At 46.4% G+C, this 13,247-nt stretch overlaps 1 protein-coding gene across 5 annotated transcripts in view; it reads right to left on the bottom strand.

Annotated features, from left to right (window-relative positions):
- Positions 1-13,247, bottom strand: part of IQSEC3 (IQ motif and Sec7 domain ArfGEF 3) — a 103,234-nt gene that overhangs the window by 48,467 nt on the left and 41,520 nt on the right. For 4 of the 5 annotated variants that reach the window (XM_065682233.1, XM_065682255.1, XM_065682252.1 and 1 more), the window contains exon 2: positions 9,421-9,501. In XM_065682233.1, coding sequence (XP_065538305.1) covers positions 9,421-9,501 — 81 coding nt within the window. Of the gene's footprint in view, positions 1-2,254; positions 2,334-9,420; positions 9,502-13,247 lie in introns of all 5 variants that reach the window. The other variant, XM_065682263.1, reaches the window with a different exon arrangement.

Below are 13,247 nucleotides of genomic sequence, written 5' to 3'. Positions count from 1 at the left end.
TTCACTGCTAAAATGAGATGAATTCAGGGCTGGGAGGCAGCAAAGCCTCTACGAGGCAAGAAAGCCTTGCAATATCTCTTCAGCCCATTGCTCTCCTGTTCCAGCTGCCTGTGAGCTGGCTGAGGGACACAACTCTTGGCACTGATAGACCTAAGCAAGGGCTTCTGTGGTGGTGTTTTTCTACCTGTTGTGACAGACCCTAGGGTGGACTGCAACCCTGGGTTCCTTCCCAAGGGCCTGGGGTAATTGATTTCTGAAGGCAGTGATTGAGCCACTTCACAGGAACATCTTTGCTTAAGCCAGGTAAGTTTTGTTTCTGTTCTCACGTATCTCGGCTATTTTGTCTTTTGAGATCACTGCAGCCCAGTAGAAGGCCACTGCTTGTGTCAAACCAAAAAGGAAGCCTGGTCCTCCCCAACATGAAGAGTAACACAGCCTCAATTCACCATCCTCAATACAGACACTATTCGCTAGCTTTAGGAAATCAGATATGATCCAAATTTTAACTTTGCCACTGTGTTCAGATCTAGGATGAACAAAAGATAGAAGACCAAGACAGAAACAGCATGGTTAGCATTCCTTCCTCCTTTCCTCCATCCAGTGACCACCCCCACAGCCTTATGCACCCTCTCACTCAGCTATCCAGCTATTCACAGAGCACACACAGAGTGAGTGGCCTGAGCAGCTGTACAAGTGTGCTCCCCTTCAGCATCTCAGACTCTTCCATTCTTCCTGGAGTGTATGAAAGCCTGCCAGGGCCACATGGAGAAGAAGGAATTCTGGAGCACAGACGTGCTTTTCCAAAGGGAGAGCTTATTGTATTTCAGCCCAGAGTCTGCCCCAATGGGGAGGTCAGAAGATGAACCTGCATAGGAATGAGTTAGTGTTGCAGAGTACAAAAAAAAGACAAAAGACCTTTGGATTGACATCAAGCTACAAGAAAATGTGTCATAAAAGGCCAAAGCCTCATTGCTGTCACTCTTAAAGAATGCTGGCATGAGCAGGAATATTCCAACCAAGGGGCCCGCTCCTTTATCTCCTCTTCATATGTTCATATATTCTTGCTCCCTCTCTTCTTTCATTGACTGGTTTTTACCTTCCTACTTATCCTGCTCCTTCTCTCCTATTGTCCTTCTCTGTGTAGCATGTTTCCAACCCATTTTCCTTTACTGTAGCCATGTTATCTTTGTTGGGGTCAGTTTGACTCCCTTTATTTCTCATTGGCTCTTTTTTCCATCTCTTTGCCTTCTCTGTTTTCTGCCTTGTAAGCTGTCAACAAGTGTGTGGACAGAGGGTCCACAGAAACCACATGTCGAGTTCAACAGAATACACCTCAGTGTACAAAAGATCTGGAACGACCCAATTTCAGTGGTGGATGCATCTTGACCGTTGCAGATCAGGTCTGATGATTTCAGCAGAGGATTAGAATGAATGATGTGAGCTCCATCACAGTCCATCTGCTATCACTTTATCAACCGTCTGTGCCCGTTTTCCTGTGCTAGATACAGGACTATTTCCAAAGCTGGCATAGCCTCTTCTCATGTGTCTCTGTGGTGTTATCACACAAAAAACACGGGAGGTGTTTATTTGCATTCTGCTGGTACTAAGAAGTGGTCATGTTACGGGCAGGGAATTCTTTGCTGTGTAGGAGAGAGAACATGAGGATCATCTCTAAGCCATGAGTGAATCGCCTAGTATTAAAACAACTAACTCATCTTAATAACTGTTGCAAGTGGCTCTCACAACTGTAAGGTTGGCTATGATTGATTATTTTTCACAGACATTACCGCTGCTGTGGCCCAAGAAATGGCAAGTGCTATCACATGTGGGAGAAAAGCACCTGAATCCAAGTCCAAATTCCTCTAGGGCAGGATCCTTATAAGCAACAGGGGAGAAGGAAGGACTGGAAGAACATGTGACCAGGCAATGATTGGATACGGCTTCAGGCTCCCATCAGTGTCTGGTGAGTATCTTTACATTCAAAATAGGATACTTCAGATGGGATTTCCTTGGCCTCTCTCCTGCCGTCTTCCTCCTTCCTGAAGAAAGATGTTGACAGAGGCAATATTTTTTCATGAAGAGCCCATCTATTCCTCACTGTACTTCCTCACCCTCATGTTCTCCAAACTTGCCTGAAAGTGGCTGCACCAGCTGCTGGAGAGGAGCAGAGAAATGCCTGTGTGGGAGACAGATAGTGTCAAAATGTCCTACTGGATCTCCTTCACACGACTGAGATGCTGCATCTGAAACTCACCTCCTGTTTCTTTGGATGCTTCCAGAAAGAGCCATTCCTCCCAGGTCATAGTACCAGAAGAATTGCCAACTATACCTCCCTGCAAGAGATTCCCAAGGTTGTTGGTAACTATGTTGTTAAGTATGTTTTCTAAAACATTTTTTGCTTATAATTGCGTTTCTGTATTTCCCCTAAATCTACATGCTCTAAATACCTTTGTGGTTCTGGACCTAGTTTCCTGCAAAGCAATTAAAGCTGCTAGTTCTGATTGTACAAAACACCCTTAAAAAGCGAGGGATCTACAGACTCCCAGGTTTAGGAAGAGTTCCAATCTGGGCCTAGACACCACTTCTCACCCACATCTCTGCGTCAGACTAAAATCAAAACTCTGACAACTGTGAGCACGGGGAATATTTACATGAACTTTGCTGACCCGTCTCTGCCTGTTTGCAGCATCCCCACAACCTCCAATCGTAATATCTTGAACAAGATTATTAAATCTACAGGGAGGAAAGAATAAGAAGTAGATGAGCTGTTAAGAAGCAGAAAAAATCCTCTCTTCATGCCTGTGACCTCAATAAGGAAAAGAAATGAGAAAAGAAGCACAAACAGGATGTGCTAACAAAGCAGAAACGCTGCTCAAACTTCTCCTCTGTGTTTTAAAAAACAGTGCTGTGGAAGACTTTAGCACAAATGAAAGAAGTTTGACTGAAGAGCTTTGGATATGAAGTTGTTTGTCTTCAGAGCACACAAGGCACAGACCATGGGTGTAGAGGCTTCCTTTGCACTGTCATGTCCAGATGCTATAAATCTGGCTTGGAGTTTTCTCCATTAAGAATCTGAGAATTCAGCCTCCACGGTCCACTAACTGTGGGAGCTTGCACTTGGCACTGCCAGCTGGGGGCCAATTAGATTGAGTTGTTATGCTGTTTTGTGTGGTAGGTTGTAGACCTGATTTGATACAGACTAGAGCCATTACCATGTTTCATACCTGGGCCAAAGACACTGAGTACCTCTGAGCTGGAAGGAAATACTGACCTCCAGGTTATATATCCAATATCCTGCCAGCAATCCTAAGCCAGAAAGGCCAATTTCCCATTTCAAGAGCTAGATTTGCATTTTTCTGTCAGGCAAGGTCAATCTTTTACAAGTTCAGAAAACATGCTGGGTAGCTCAGTTGTTTTTCTGTAATGCTTGAAGCGTGATGGACACTAATGGAAAGTCATCATTCCCCATCTATTTATCAAGATGTTTCAGTGGTATCTAAAAGGAGAATTGAATTGGAGAGCAGTTCAGTTCTCACCAGCTCCATGGGCCTCAGCCTTAAGGGCTATTGCATTCACAATTCAAAGTCTTGTGGATTTCTCAGAAGGATCTAACTGTTAGAGGACCTAGAGTGACCAAAGGGCAAAGTGGGAGCTGTACTGGGAGTAGAGGTGCTCCTGGGCCACAGCAGTGTGGAGCCAAAGGACATGATGCTGTGACTGTGCAGTTGATAATATTCATGGCTCTTTTGTGCCAACGCATTTCAGCATGATCTCATAGGAGAAAGAATAAATGTATGCTCAATGGAAACAGAGAGCTCAGGTAAAGAAACATGAAGAGCCAGAGAGAGCAGACCTCCAGAAGTAAATTAATTCAGATTCTGCTTTTTACCAAGTTCTGCTTGGTGTGTAGCGTACTTGGAGAGCTGGGAAGAAAGAGTTTTGAAGGTCTGATTTCAAAGAACTGTTCAAAATCTGTCCTTCCACTTTTCATCCTCCCACATACAAAACTGGAGCAACAAGCACAAAGGACCTCTTCCAGCAGGAACACGTATTTCCATTTGAGTACTTTGATAAGTCAGAAGCGGGGCAAGAGGGAATTTCACCAGAGCTGCAAGGAAGGCTGGCTTGGAGATATAGCCAAGGGCTTACATGTCACCTTACTGCTAACTGGTGCTGTCATGGCAGGCAGTAACCAGTCTGTGATGGTGACTAATACAGCAGGCGCTTCAGAAATGAGTACACAGCTGTTTGAAGTCTAAACTATCTTGAGTTAAAGTTTAATTGGTCCATAATCATGAAGTAAATATGAGCCAGTTGCACTAACTGTGTTTCAATCCTGATCTAAGCAGCAGTCTCCCTTACTGGAAAGTGAGGAAAGTGGGAAGAGGTGAGCTTGCCCAAGTTTTCCATAGATGTTTCCATAGATGTTTTATTCTGCTCAGTACCCCTCCAAGCCCTTCCAGAACACTCTGTTCAGGTCCCTGACAGCTTCTCTTCCTGGGAGAACTCTGTCTCATTTGCTTTAAAACATGACCCACTGGTCAGGTCTCATCTGCACTTTTTCCAGATAGGAAGCACCTTCTCTATCCTACAAATGCAGGTGGAACATCCTCCCTTCCCAAAGAGCCAGCTGGGATCTGATCCTCCCCTTCATACAAATGCATGCAGATCCCATCTGGTCTCCTCTGTGACATGATCTTTAAACCCTCCAATGCTATCCCTGTGTCCGTTGCCAGAGTGGACCTGCCCCAAGTGCTTGAAGTTTTATGTAGAACTTCTCCCATCCCTGGAGCAGGGGTGATTTTCTGCTGATTTCCTATTCAAAACTGCAGGCAAGCCAGAGGCAGGCTCCGAAAAGCCTATGAAAGGCAACGGAATGAATATACTGTTCCTTCCAATTGTGACTCCATCATTTCCTCTCATTACTCTAATAGAAACAAATCTTTCTCATCTCAGCCCCATTACCTCACACAAAGGAAAATGGTATGTAATCCCGTTAGAGTTGGGCTGCTGCTGGACACATTTAAGGTCATTGTTCTGGGATGCCAGTCCCCACTGTGTGAGACTGGGAGAAGTGGGAAATGCAATTACTAGGCTATTCAAATCCCTAGAATGAAATCCTGCCGTTAACAGGCAGAAGCCAGCAAGAAAAAGAGCAGTTGCTTTATGAAATTATAGGGTTTGGCTAAATCAGACTCTAATCAGAACCTCAATAAAGGAGCAGGGCTAGCTACCACTGCCATACATGGAATCTCCTCATTCCCCTCAACCTGACCTTTGGCATCCCCAGCGGAAGCCCAACCTGCAAGATGGGTTACGGGCATGAAGCCGGATATGTACAAGTCCAGTGGAGACAATAGTGGTCCATGCCCAGGATTTACACTGTGCTTTGAAATGGGGAAGTCCTAAGAGTCCAGCAACAGGAATATGCCTGCTACTGCCACCACCTCATACTGTACTTTGGCTCTGAGCTTCATGGGGACAGATTCTGAGATCAAATCTGTCTCCTAATATTCATGGCCTATAGCACCAGTCTTGCTGATTGCTGGTGCAACCCAGCTAAGCAGCCAGATGTGAAATTCACATCGCTAAAGTCATGGAGCTGTAACCCCCCTACAAGGAATTCACATGCTGGAGGACAGAGTGGGGCTAGAATTGCTTGTGGCAGTCAGTGAAGCAAAGCAGAACATACAAATGGGAATAATTGAAACTGCCTCATTGAACTGGCTTCTGTTGAGTGGTTAGACACTGACATGTTCCTAACCATTCCCACCCAGGTGAAGCCAAGCCATTTTTAGCTTGACGGGCAGCAAAGAAAGGGTCTGAAATCTTGCAGGACAAACACTAAGACCACACGAGGACAACAATGACCATCACAAACTACAAGCAGAGACAAACTTCTGTCCCAGACTGATCCTGACAGCCAACCCCTTACTGTTATGCCTTGTGCTTCCTTCTCCTTCTTTGTCCCACATTTGAGCTGTATGGCTGCTTTTGCTGGTCCCTCCTGCAGTCAGTCAGTCACTCTTCTTTCTCCCTTGATGCCCCTCTTTATCCTTACCTTCCCCACTGTGTTACCCTTCTGCTGCCCAAGTTCCCTCAGTCTCCAAAAGGATTTCTGAAAGCAGGACCATTCTTGCACATCCCAGAAGGAAGTGATGTGGGCTGAGGCAAGATTTCTGGTAGAGCAGCTGATCACCACTGGAGTCTCCGAGTCCCTTGAAGAGACGAGAGTCACTTCCCTGTTTATGCTCTTTATTAGTCCCTATTCTCTTTAATCGGCTTAGACTGATGAGCCGAGGCAGCGGTAGGGATCAGCCAGGCTGTTTAATTAAAGGATTGCAGCTCAGCCTTGCAGTTTGGGGGTTTGTGTAAATGAGCTGAAAGTACATTATTTAATCTGCCGCGCAGAGAGGAGTTGGGGCATTAATGAAGCAAACTCTAATTAAAACTAGACTGCTGATGGTTATTAGTGGCATCAGTTCTGACAGGATTTATCTCATTTAGGGGAACGCCTCATCATGGAAGGAGAAAAGAAAGAATAAACCCGAGCTGGTTTATCAAATTCACCACAGCGTCACTTGTGACTGGCTGTCCATTCAGCAGGGCTCAGGAGAGCTGCACAGGGAGCCCCTGCATCCCAGGCTCTCACATCGGGAGCCCTGATGAGCTTATTTAGGGACTTGCCTCGCTCACCCAGGAACTGATTGCCTATTCAGGCTGTCTGACCCACATATTTCAGTCCTGATTGACTTTTGTTCTGCCTTGGGTCAAAGGGGAGCCTGTTCATGACTTGAGCAGGGTGACAGGCTCTGTAAATGATCTGATAAGCCCCTTCTAGCAGCGTATTGAGCCATTCCAGAGCAGCATAGCTATCAGCTATGGACATCAGCTCCACAGTGACCCTGTGTTTTGCCCTCTCTGCCACTTTTTTACCCTCCTCACTGCATTGTGTATGTAACTTCAGATATGAAGGAAACCCATAGGTGACGGCAGAACCTGTCACAGGTTTGAATGTATTTTCTGGCCACCATAATGCTGACCTGTGAGTTTACAAGTTCTTCATGTGCTCTGCCTTTCTTCTGCACAGTGTGGGAAGTAGGGATGCTCTTCTCACCTGAGACAGTCACATAGGGAGATTGCATACAAAAGCTGCTCTGTTTCAAAAAGCAAAAATCCTGTGTACCTGTTTCTCACCTTCAAACTGCCATGGTGGCTTCAACCACCTCTGTCTCTATAGGAAGGGGTTCTTTACTGTGAGGGTGGCAAGGCACTGGCACAGGCTGCCCGGAGAAGCTGTGGCTGCCACATCCCTGGCAGTGTTCAAGTCCAGGCTGGACGGGCCTTAGAGCAACCTGGTCTCGTGGAAGGTGTCCCTGCCCACAGCAGGGGGCTGGAAGTGGGTGAGCTTTAAGGGTCTTTCCAACCTAAACCATTCTATGACTCTACATAGAATATTGTGCCACACACAGATTCAGGACTGCTGTTGGGGTCTCAGGGCACTAGAAATGTAAAGGACAAGAGAAAGCCTTGGGGAAAAAAATAAGTAAAGCAGGGGGCCTGCAGAGTGGTACAAGCTACAAAAGACACAAAATGGACAGGCATAGATAGGTACAAGAAATCACTTAACTGACACCCCAGATGAAAGGGGTTATGATCATTCATCCCCACTCCTGAGTTTCCTGGCTCAGACTCACCTTTGCATGTGACTTGCCAGAGTTGTTAAATCACTGAAACAATTTGCTTTCTCTTTAATTTACCTGCCAAACCCCAGCTGAGAAATTTGGTGGTTCCCAGCACAAGGAGTGCAAGAAAACTCAGGTTCAAGGGATGGGGAGAGCCTTTGGGAGTCACTGGGAAAAAAGAAACGCCTGACAAAAAGAACCCTAGAGCTTAAAACACTGTAGGTGTAACAGCTTAAAACACTGTAGGTGTATCCTTATTGTAGGATAAGAAAATGCTAGAAACTAAGGGAACTGATCAGACATAAGATGGAGGCTGGACAAGAATAGGGCATGGTCAAGGATCAGGGTATGATGATAGAACACTGGCAAAATTGAGCCTGGGTTCAGGCAGAACAGAGCACATAACCAACGCTCTCTCCAGAAATGCAAGGGAGAGGTGGCTGTCCCTACCACAGAAATCTCCGCTGTCTCCTCCTCTTCCTTGCCAGCATCTCCACACCTGCCACAAAGGTGCAGCTGCAGATGTCCCACAAGGCTGTCAAGCAAACTTTAGCAGTGCTTGAAAGCCCTCAGCACAGACGTCATAGGGCTTCACATATCTTCATACACGAACGGTCAGGAGTGGTGCTGCTTCTTTGCCTTGTCTCCAAGCGTGGCTGAACCCTATGTGTCAGCACACACATACATACAATGTTCTCTTCACACTTGTCCACCACTCATGCTTTCCTTGGAAGGAAACAGAAACCACAGGCTGCTCCAGAGAGCAGAACAAACAAGGGAAATATAATCTATAAAATGCTGTAGCCTCCCTGCTGCAATTCAGTGCCCAATTCCATCCAGAGCCCTCCCTAGTAAATCAGGCTTCTCACAGAGATGCCAAAGGTCAGGTGTAAAAGTCTAGCAGTGTGAGGAGGGAAATCTGTGAAGTGAAGCCTGTTTGCTGTTGACAGAAGGGTGATGAGGCCTGAGAAGAAGGAGTAGGTCTGTGAGATGGAGGTGTAAGAAGTAGTGAGAGGAGAAGTAGATGACAAGAAGAGAGGTGCAAGCCCAAGCATGGAAACTATATGCAGTACATGCATCTCAAGTATTTTTGGAGCTCCTTGGACCCCTTGGTCTCGGCACTGATGTCATTCACTGATGAGGGAAAGCTACAACAACCGCTGGTGGGGCTTCACTGAATATAAGCTGGTGATAGTTAACAGCATCTGTCTGTAACTGTCCTTCATTGGCAAGCTCAGACCATTTCAACACGTAAAACTACATGCCCCAGGGTGTGAGACTGAACCCTGAGTTTGTTTGGTGACTTCTGCTGTAGCTTAACGGTTATGGGTCTATACTGGTGTGAGTCCAGATACCTTATGTGGGATAACTACTTGGAAGGAGAAGAGTGAAGCATGTATATGCTGATGTTAAAGTGATGCAGAAATGTAAGAGAAGATACAAGCGTGAATGTGGGGTGATTGAAGTAGATGTTTGAAGAGAGGTTGAAAGTATGGGTTTGGAGGTGCGTGAGTGGAGGACAGAGGTGGTTTGTGAGCAATTACACAACAGTATGAACAGTAGTCTCTAGGAGGGAAAAGAGAGGGATGGCAGTGCTGGGGACATGGGACATAAGGGAGGATGGAGGAGGATCAGCATGATAATATGTGAGTGTTGCCTGGGGCAGATGATTGTGATGGATGATAAGGAAGTAGGGGATGGAAAAGAAAAGGTTGTGCTGACAGAAATTGCCCACCTTGGTGAGGATTCTGGAGACGAAGGCTTCTGCTCTGCATCAGCTGCTGGGCAGCAGAACTGGTGTAAAACAGTTTCATTCCTGTAAGAAAAAAACAAACCGCAGCAGGTCAGTGTTCAGCTCACTCAGCAGGAAACTCAAGGGGGAATGCCTTCCCCAGGGCTGTTGCAAGGGAACAGAGACTCCCCATGATGCTGGAAGACCTGATTATTACATGAACATTTTGCACTCCGAGGGGGTGGGGAGCAGGAGAGAAGGGGACTGACAATTCTATTCCCCTACCTTACCTGTGCTGCTGCTGCTGTCAAGCTGTAGAGAACAGGGCAAAATGTGCCCAAATAAAAAGTCTTGCTTCTATCAGTATCTGTCTCATGATCCCATACATCTAATGAAAACCAGTTTTGCCTATCTCTAACTTCTATTTCTTTTGGGACAGAAAATCTCTTTAGATATGTTTCCTATACATTGTAATGCAAAAAAGTTGAGATTTTTTGCTGACAGTGGCTAAATTAACTCTGAAGACATTTCTCCTGAAACCTCTCTAGAGTACAGAAATGGCCTCAGCAAATCAGCACTGGGCATTGCCAGAAATAGTAGAAGACAGCTGACAGAACAAGCACAAGTTGGGGGGGGGGGGGGGGGGCTGAGACAATGGCAAGTGGAAGAAAAAAGGAAAGCAAAACCCTAAGAAGTAACAAACCTGAGCAAAATGAAAAACAAAAGGCTAAAATGTGTTTATTACATAAGAAAGGCAGTAGAATTCATCCAAAGGAAAAATCCTAGACCAAACTTCAACAAGGCTCAACAAGACCAAGTGCAAGGTCTTGCACAGGGGCCACGGCAATCCCAAGCACAAACACAGGCTGGGCAGAGGCTGTAGAGTAGCTCTGAGGAGAGGGTCTTGGGATGCTGGGTGACAAGAAGCTCAACATGACCCAGCGGTGTGTGCTTGCAGCCCAGAAACCGACCGTGTGCTGGGCTGCAGCAAAAGGAGCATGACCAGCAGGTCGAAGGAGGTGATCCTGCCCCTCTGCTCTCGCAAGACCCCACCTGCAGTGCTGTGTTCATCTCTGGGGCTCCCAACACAGGAGGGATGTGGACTTCTTGGAGTGAGTCTGGAAGAGGCCACAAAGATGATCCAAGGGCTGGAGCACCGCTCCCGTGAAAACAGGCTGAAAGTTGGGCTTAGTTCAACCTGGAGAAGAGAAGGCTCGGGGAGAACTTATTGCATCTTCCAGTGCCTGAAGGAGGCTACAAGAAATCTGGAGAGGGACTTTTTACAAGGGCAGGTAGTGACAGAACATGGTGGAATGACTTTAAACTGACAGAGGGGAGATTTACATCAGATGTTAGGAAAAGATTCCTAACTGTGAGGGTGCTGAGGCGCTGGCACAAGTTGCCCAGAGAAGCTGTGGATGCCCCTTTCCTGGCAGTGTTCAAGGTCAGGCTGGATGGGGCTTGGAGAAACCTGGTGTAGTGGAAGGTGTCCCTGCTCATGGCAAAGGGGTTGGAATTGGATGAGCTTTAAGGTCCCTTCCAACCCAAACTGTTCTGTGACCATAAACTTCCAAAACTGCTCACTAATCTGTAGTGACTTGTTCTGGGTCTCTTGCCTGGAAATATTTTTAAGGAGCCTGGTTTTCAGGGGTGTTGGGCACTTAGCATTGGAACCCAGTAAGAGCTGCTCAGCACCTCTTGAAAATGAGATCCAGGGAGGTCCCTGAGGTGTCGCAGGCAGCACAAATCAACAACCAATCCAGAACACACTGACCTTCATCAGTAAAAAGGAGTCACTAGGAAGAGACACAGTGTCGAGGAGGGGAAGAACTAGGAAACGGAAAAGAAAATGAAAGGAGGAGAAGAAAAGCAGGGGAGATAAAGCAGGCTCAGTCCTCAGATGGCATAAAATCACCCTGTCTCCAAGTCAGTGACAGAAGCACTTAGAGCTCTGCTCTCGGTGCTAATGCAGAGACCAAGGGCTCAAACAGGGTCATCTCCTTTTAAAAATATTTTTGCATCTTCTTAGCCCAGCCATAAACAGTAAAACCAAGTCTCCTGGCTTGCCATGGGGTCTCAGACTCTTCCAAAGGCCCTGCACACTCCATATCACTCTGAAATGTGAAGCTTACCACCTTTGTCTGTGTCAAAATCTGACAGACATGGCCACAGTTCCTGCCTGACATGCAACCTGCTGGAAGAGAGAGGACAAGTTTGTGCGACATACCAAATCCATCTCCTGTCTTCCATTGTATAACTACCCAGCTCACATACCTTCTCTCCTGCCAGCCTGGCTGTTGCTGGTTCTCACTAGGTGGCTTCTAATTTAAACTACTCAGGTGGCAAGCACTTATCCGACTGGTGTGTCCATAAATCACTTCTGCTGTCTTTCTCCTGAAGCAAGTGGTGGGATCACATTTGAGTCTATGTTAAAGCAGGCTCACACAAATATTCCAGCTCCTACATCATGTCACTCTGCTTCCATCAATCAGGAATTTTTACATAAAATTTTAGTTTTGCATAAACCCACCAACTCATCAAATATCAACTGCTTGGTGAAAACATCTTGGGTTTGACAGAGATTCTTCCAGGTTTTCCTGGCAGGCTGCCTCTGTATTTCACATCTCTAGTGCAGCCATGCCCTCGGAGAGGGGCCATCAGATTTTCCACCCAGGTTTTTGTTCTGCCCAAGTCCGAAAGCAGCAATGCTGGGAGCTGGCTAGCCCAAGAGGTGTGGAGCACTTGTGCCAAGGCAGTCGGCTCTGCAGTCACAGACGTCGCCAGCTGCAGTGTGGAAATGCACAAGGCTCTCAGCTGATTCAGCTGCGGCTGGCATACATCCTGAGCAGCATGCTTGGTTTCAGGAGTATTCTGGATTGGCATTTCCGACTCAATTTCATCTCTACAGACACCACTGCAGATAAAGAGGCTACTTCCAGATAAAGCAACAACGTATTTTTAAATCATAAAGTCATAGCATCATTTAGGTTGGAAAGACCTTTAAGATCATTGAATCCAACCATTAACCCAGCACTGCCAAGTCCACCACTAAACCATGTCCCCAAGCACCACATCTACATGTCTTTTAAATGCCTTCAGGGATGGCGATGCCACCACTTCCCTGCAGAGTCTGTGCCGATGCTTGACAACCCTTTCAGGGAAGAGTTTTTTCCTAATATCCTATGCAAACATCCCCTGGCACAACTTCAAGCTGCTTCCTCTCATCCTATCACTTGTTACCTGGGAAAAGGGACTAACACCCACCTTGCTACAACCTCCTTTCAGGCAGTTGTGGAGAGCAATAAGGTCTCCCCTCAGCTAAACCACCCCAGTTCCCTCAGCCACCCCTCATAAAACTTGTTCTCCAGCCCCTTCACCAACTTCCAAATGGAATCTTCCAACGTACACCCCAGATTTCAGCCATTTCTAATCTCAACTGTGATCCCCTAAATGAACAGTTCTCTGCTTTTATTTGAACAGCAGATGCACCACTCCAATTCCTAATTACACATGAAGAAAGTGAACAAGAAGGAGGGAAAACAGGGAAAAAGAGGAAGGAACAAGGACAGAAAAAAACCCTGAGAAATAGAGGCCTGTATGTAGATAAAATGCCTTGCTAGTTGACTATCGCAATAGAAACACAGAAAAAAACTGAAAGGGGCACAGGGAAAGGAAGAGTGGTGTGTGTGAAGCCGCAGAACTCTAGGCTCGCTCTCCTGTGGGTGTTTCGAGATGAAACACCTCACAGATACTCTTCAGAGAACCAGTGTGGTCTGAGTGCTACAGTTGCATAGCCAGTTCTTGACTGTGGTTCTTGTCATTTCCCATGT

The sequence above is a fragment of the Lathamus discolor genome, chromosome 1 (genome assembly GCF_037157495.1).
Source record: "Lathamus discolor isolate bLatDis1 chromosome 1, bLatDis1.hap1, whole genome shotgun sequence".
NCBI lineage: Eukaryota > Metazoa > Chordata > Aves > Psittaciformes > Psittacidae > Lathamus > Lathamus discolor.
Note: the sequence above shows the minus strand (reverse complement) of the source record. Positions and strands in the feature narration are given on the sequence as shown.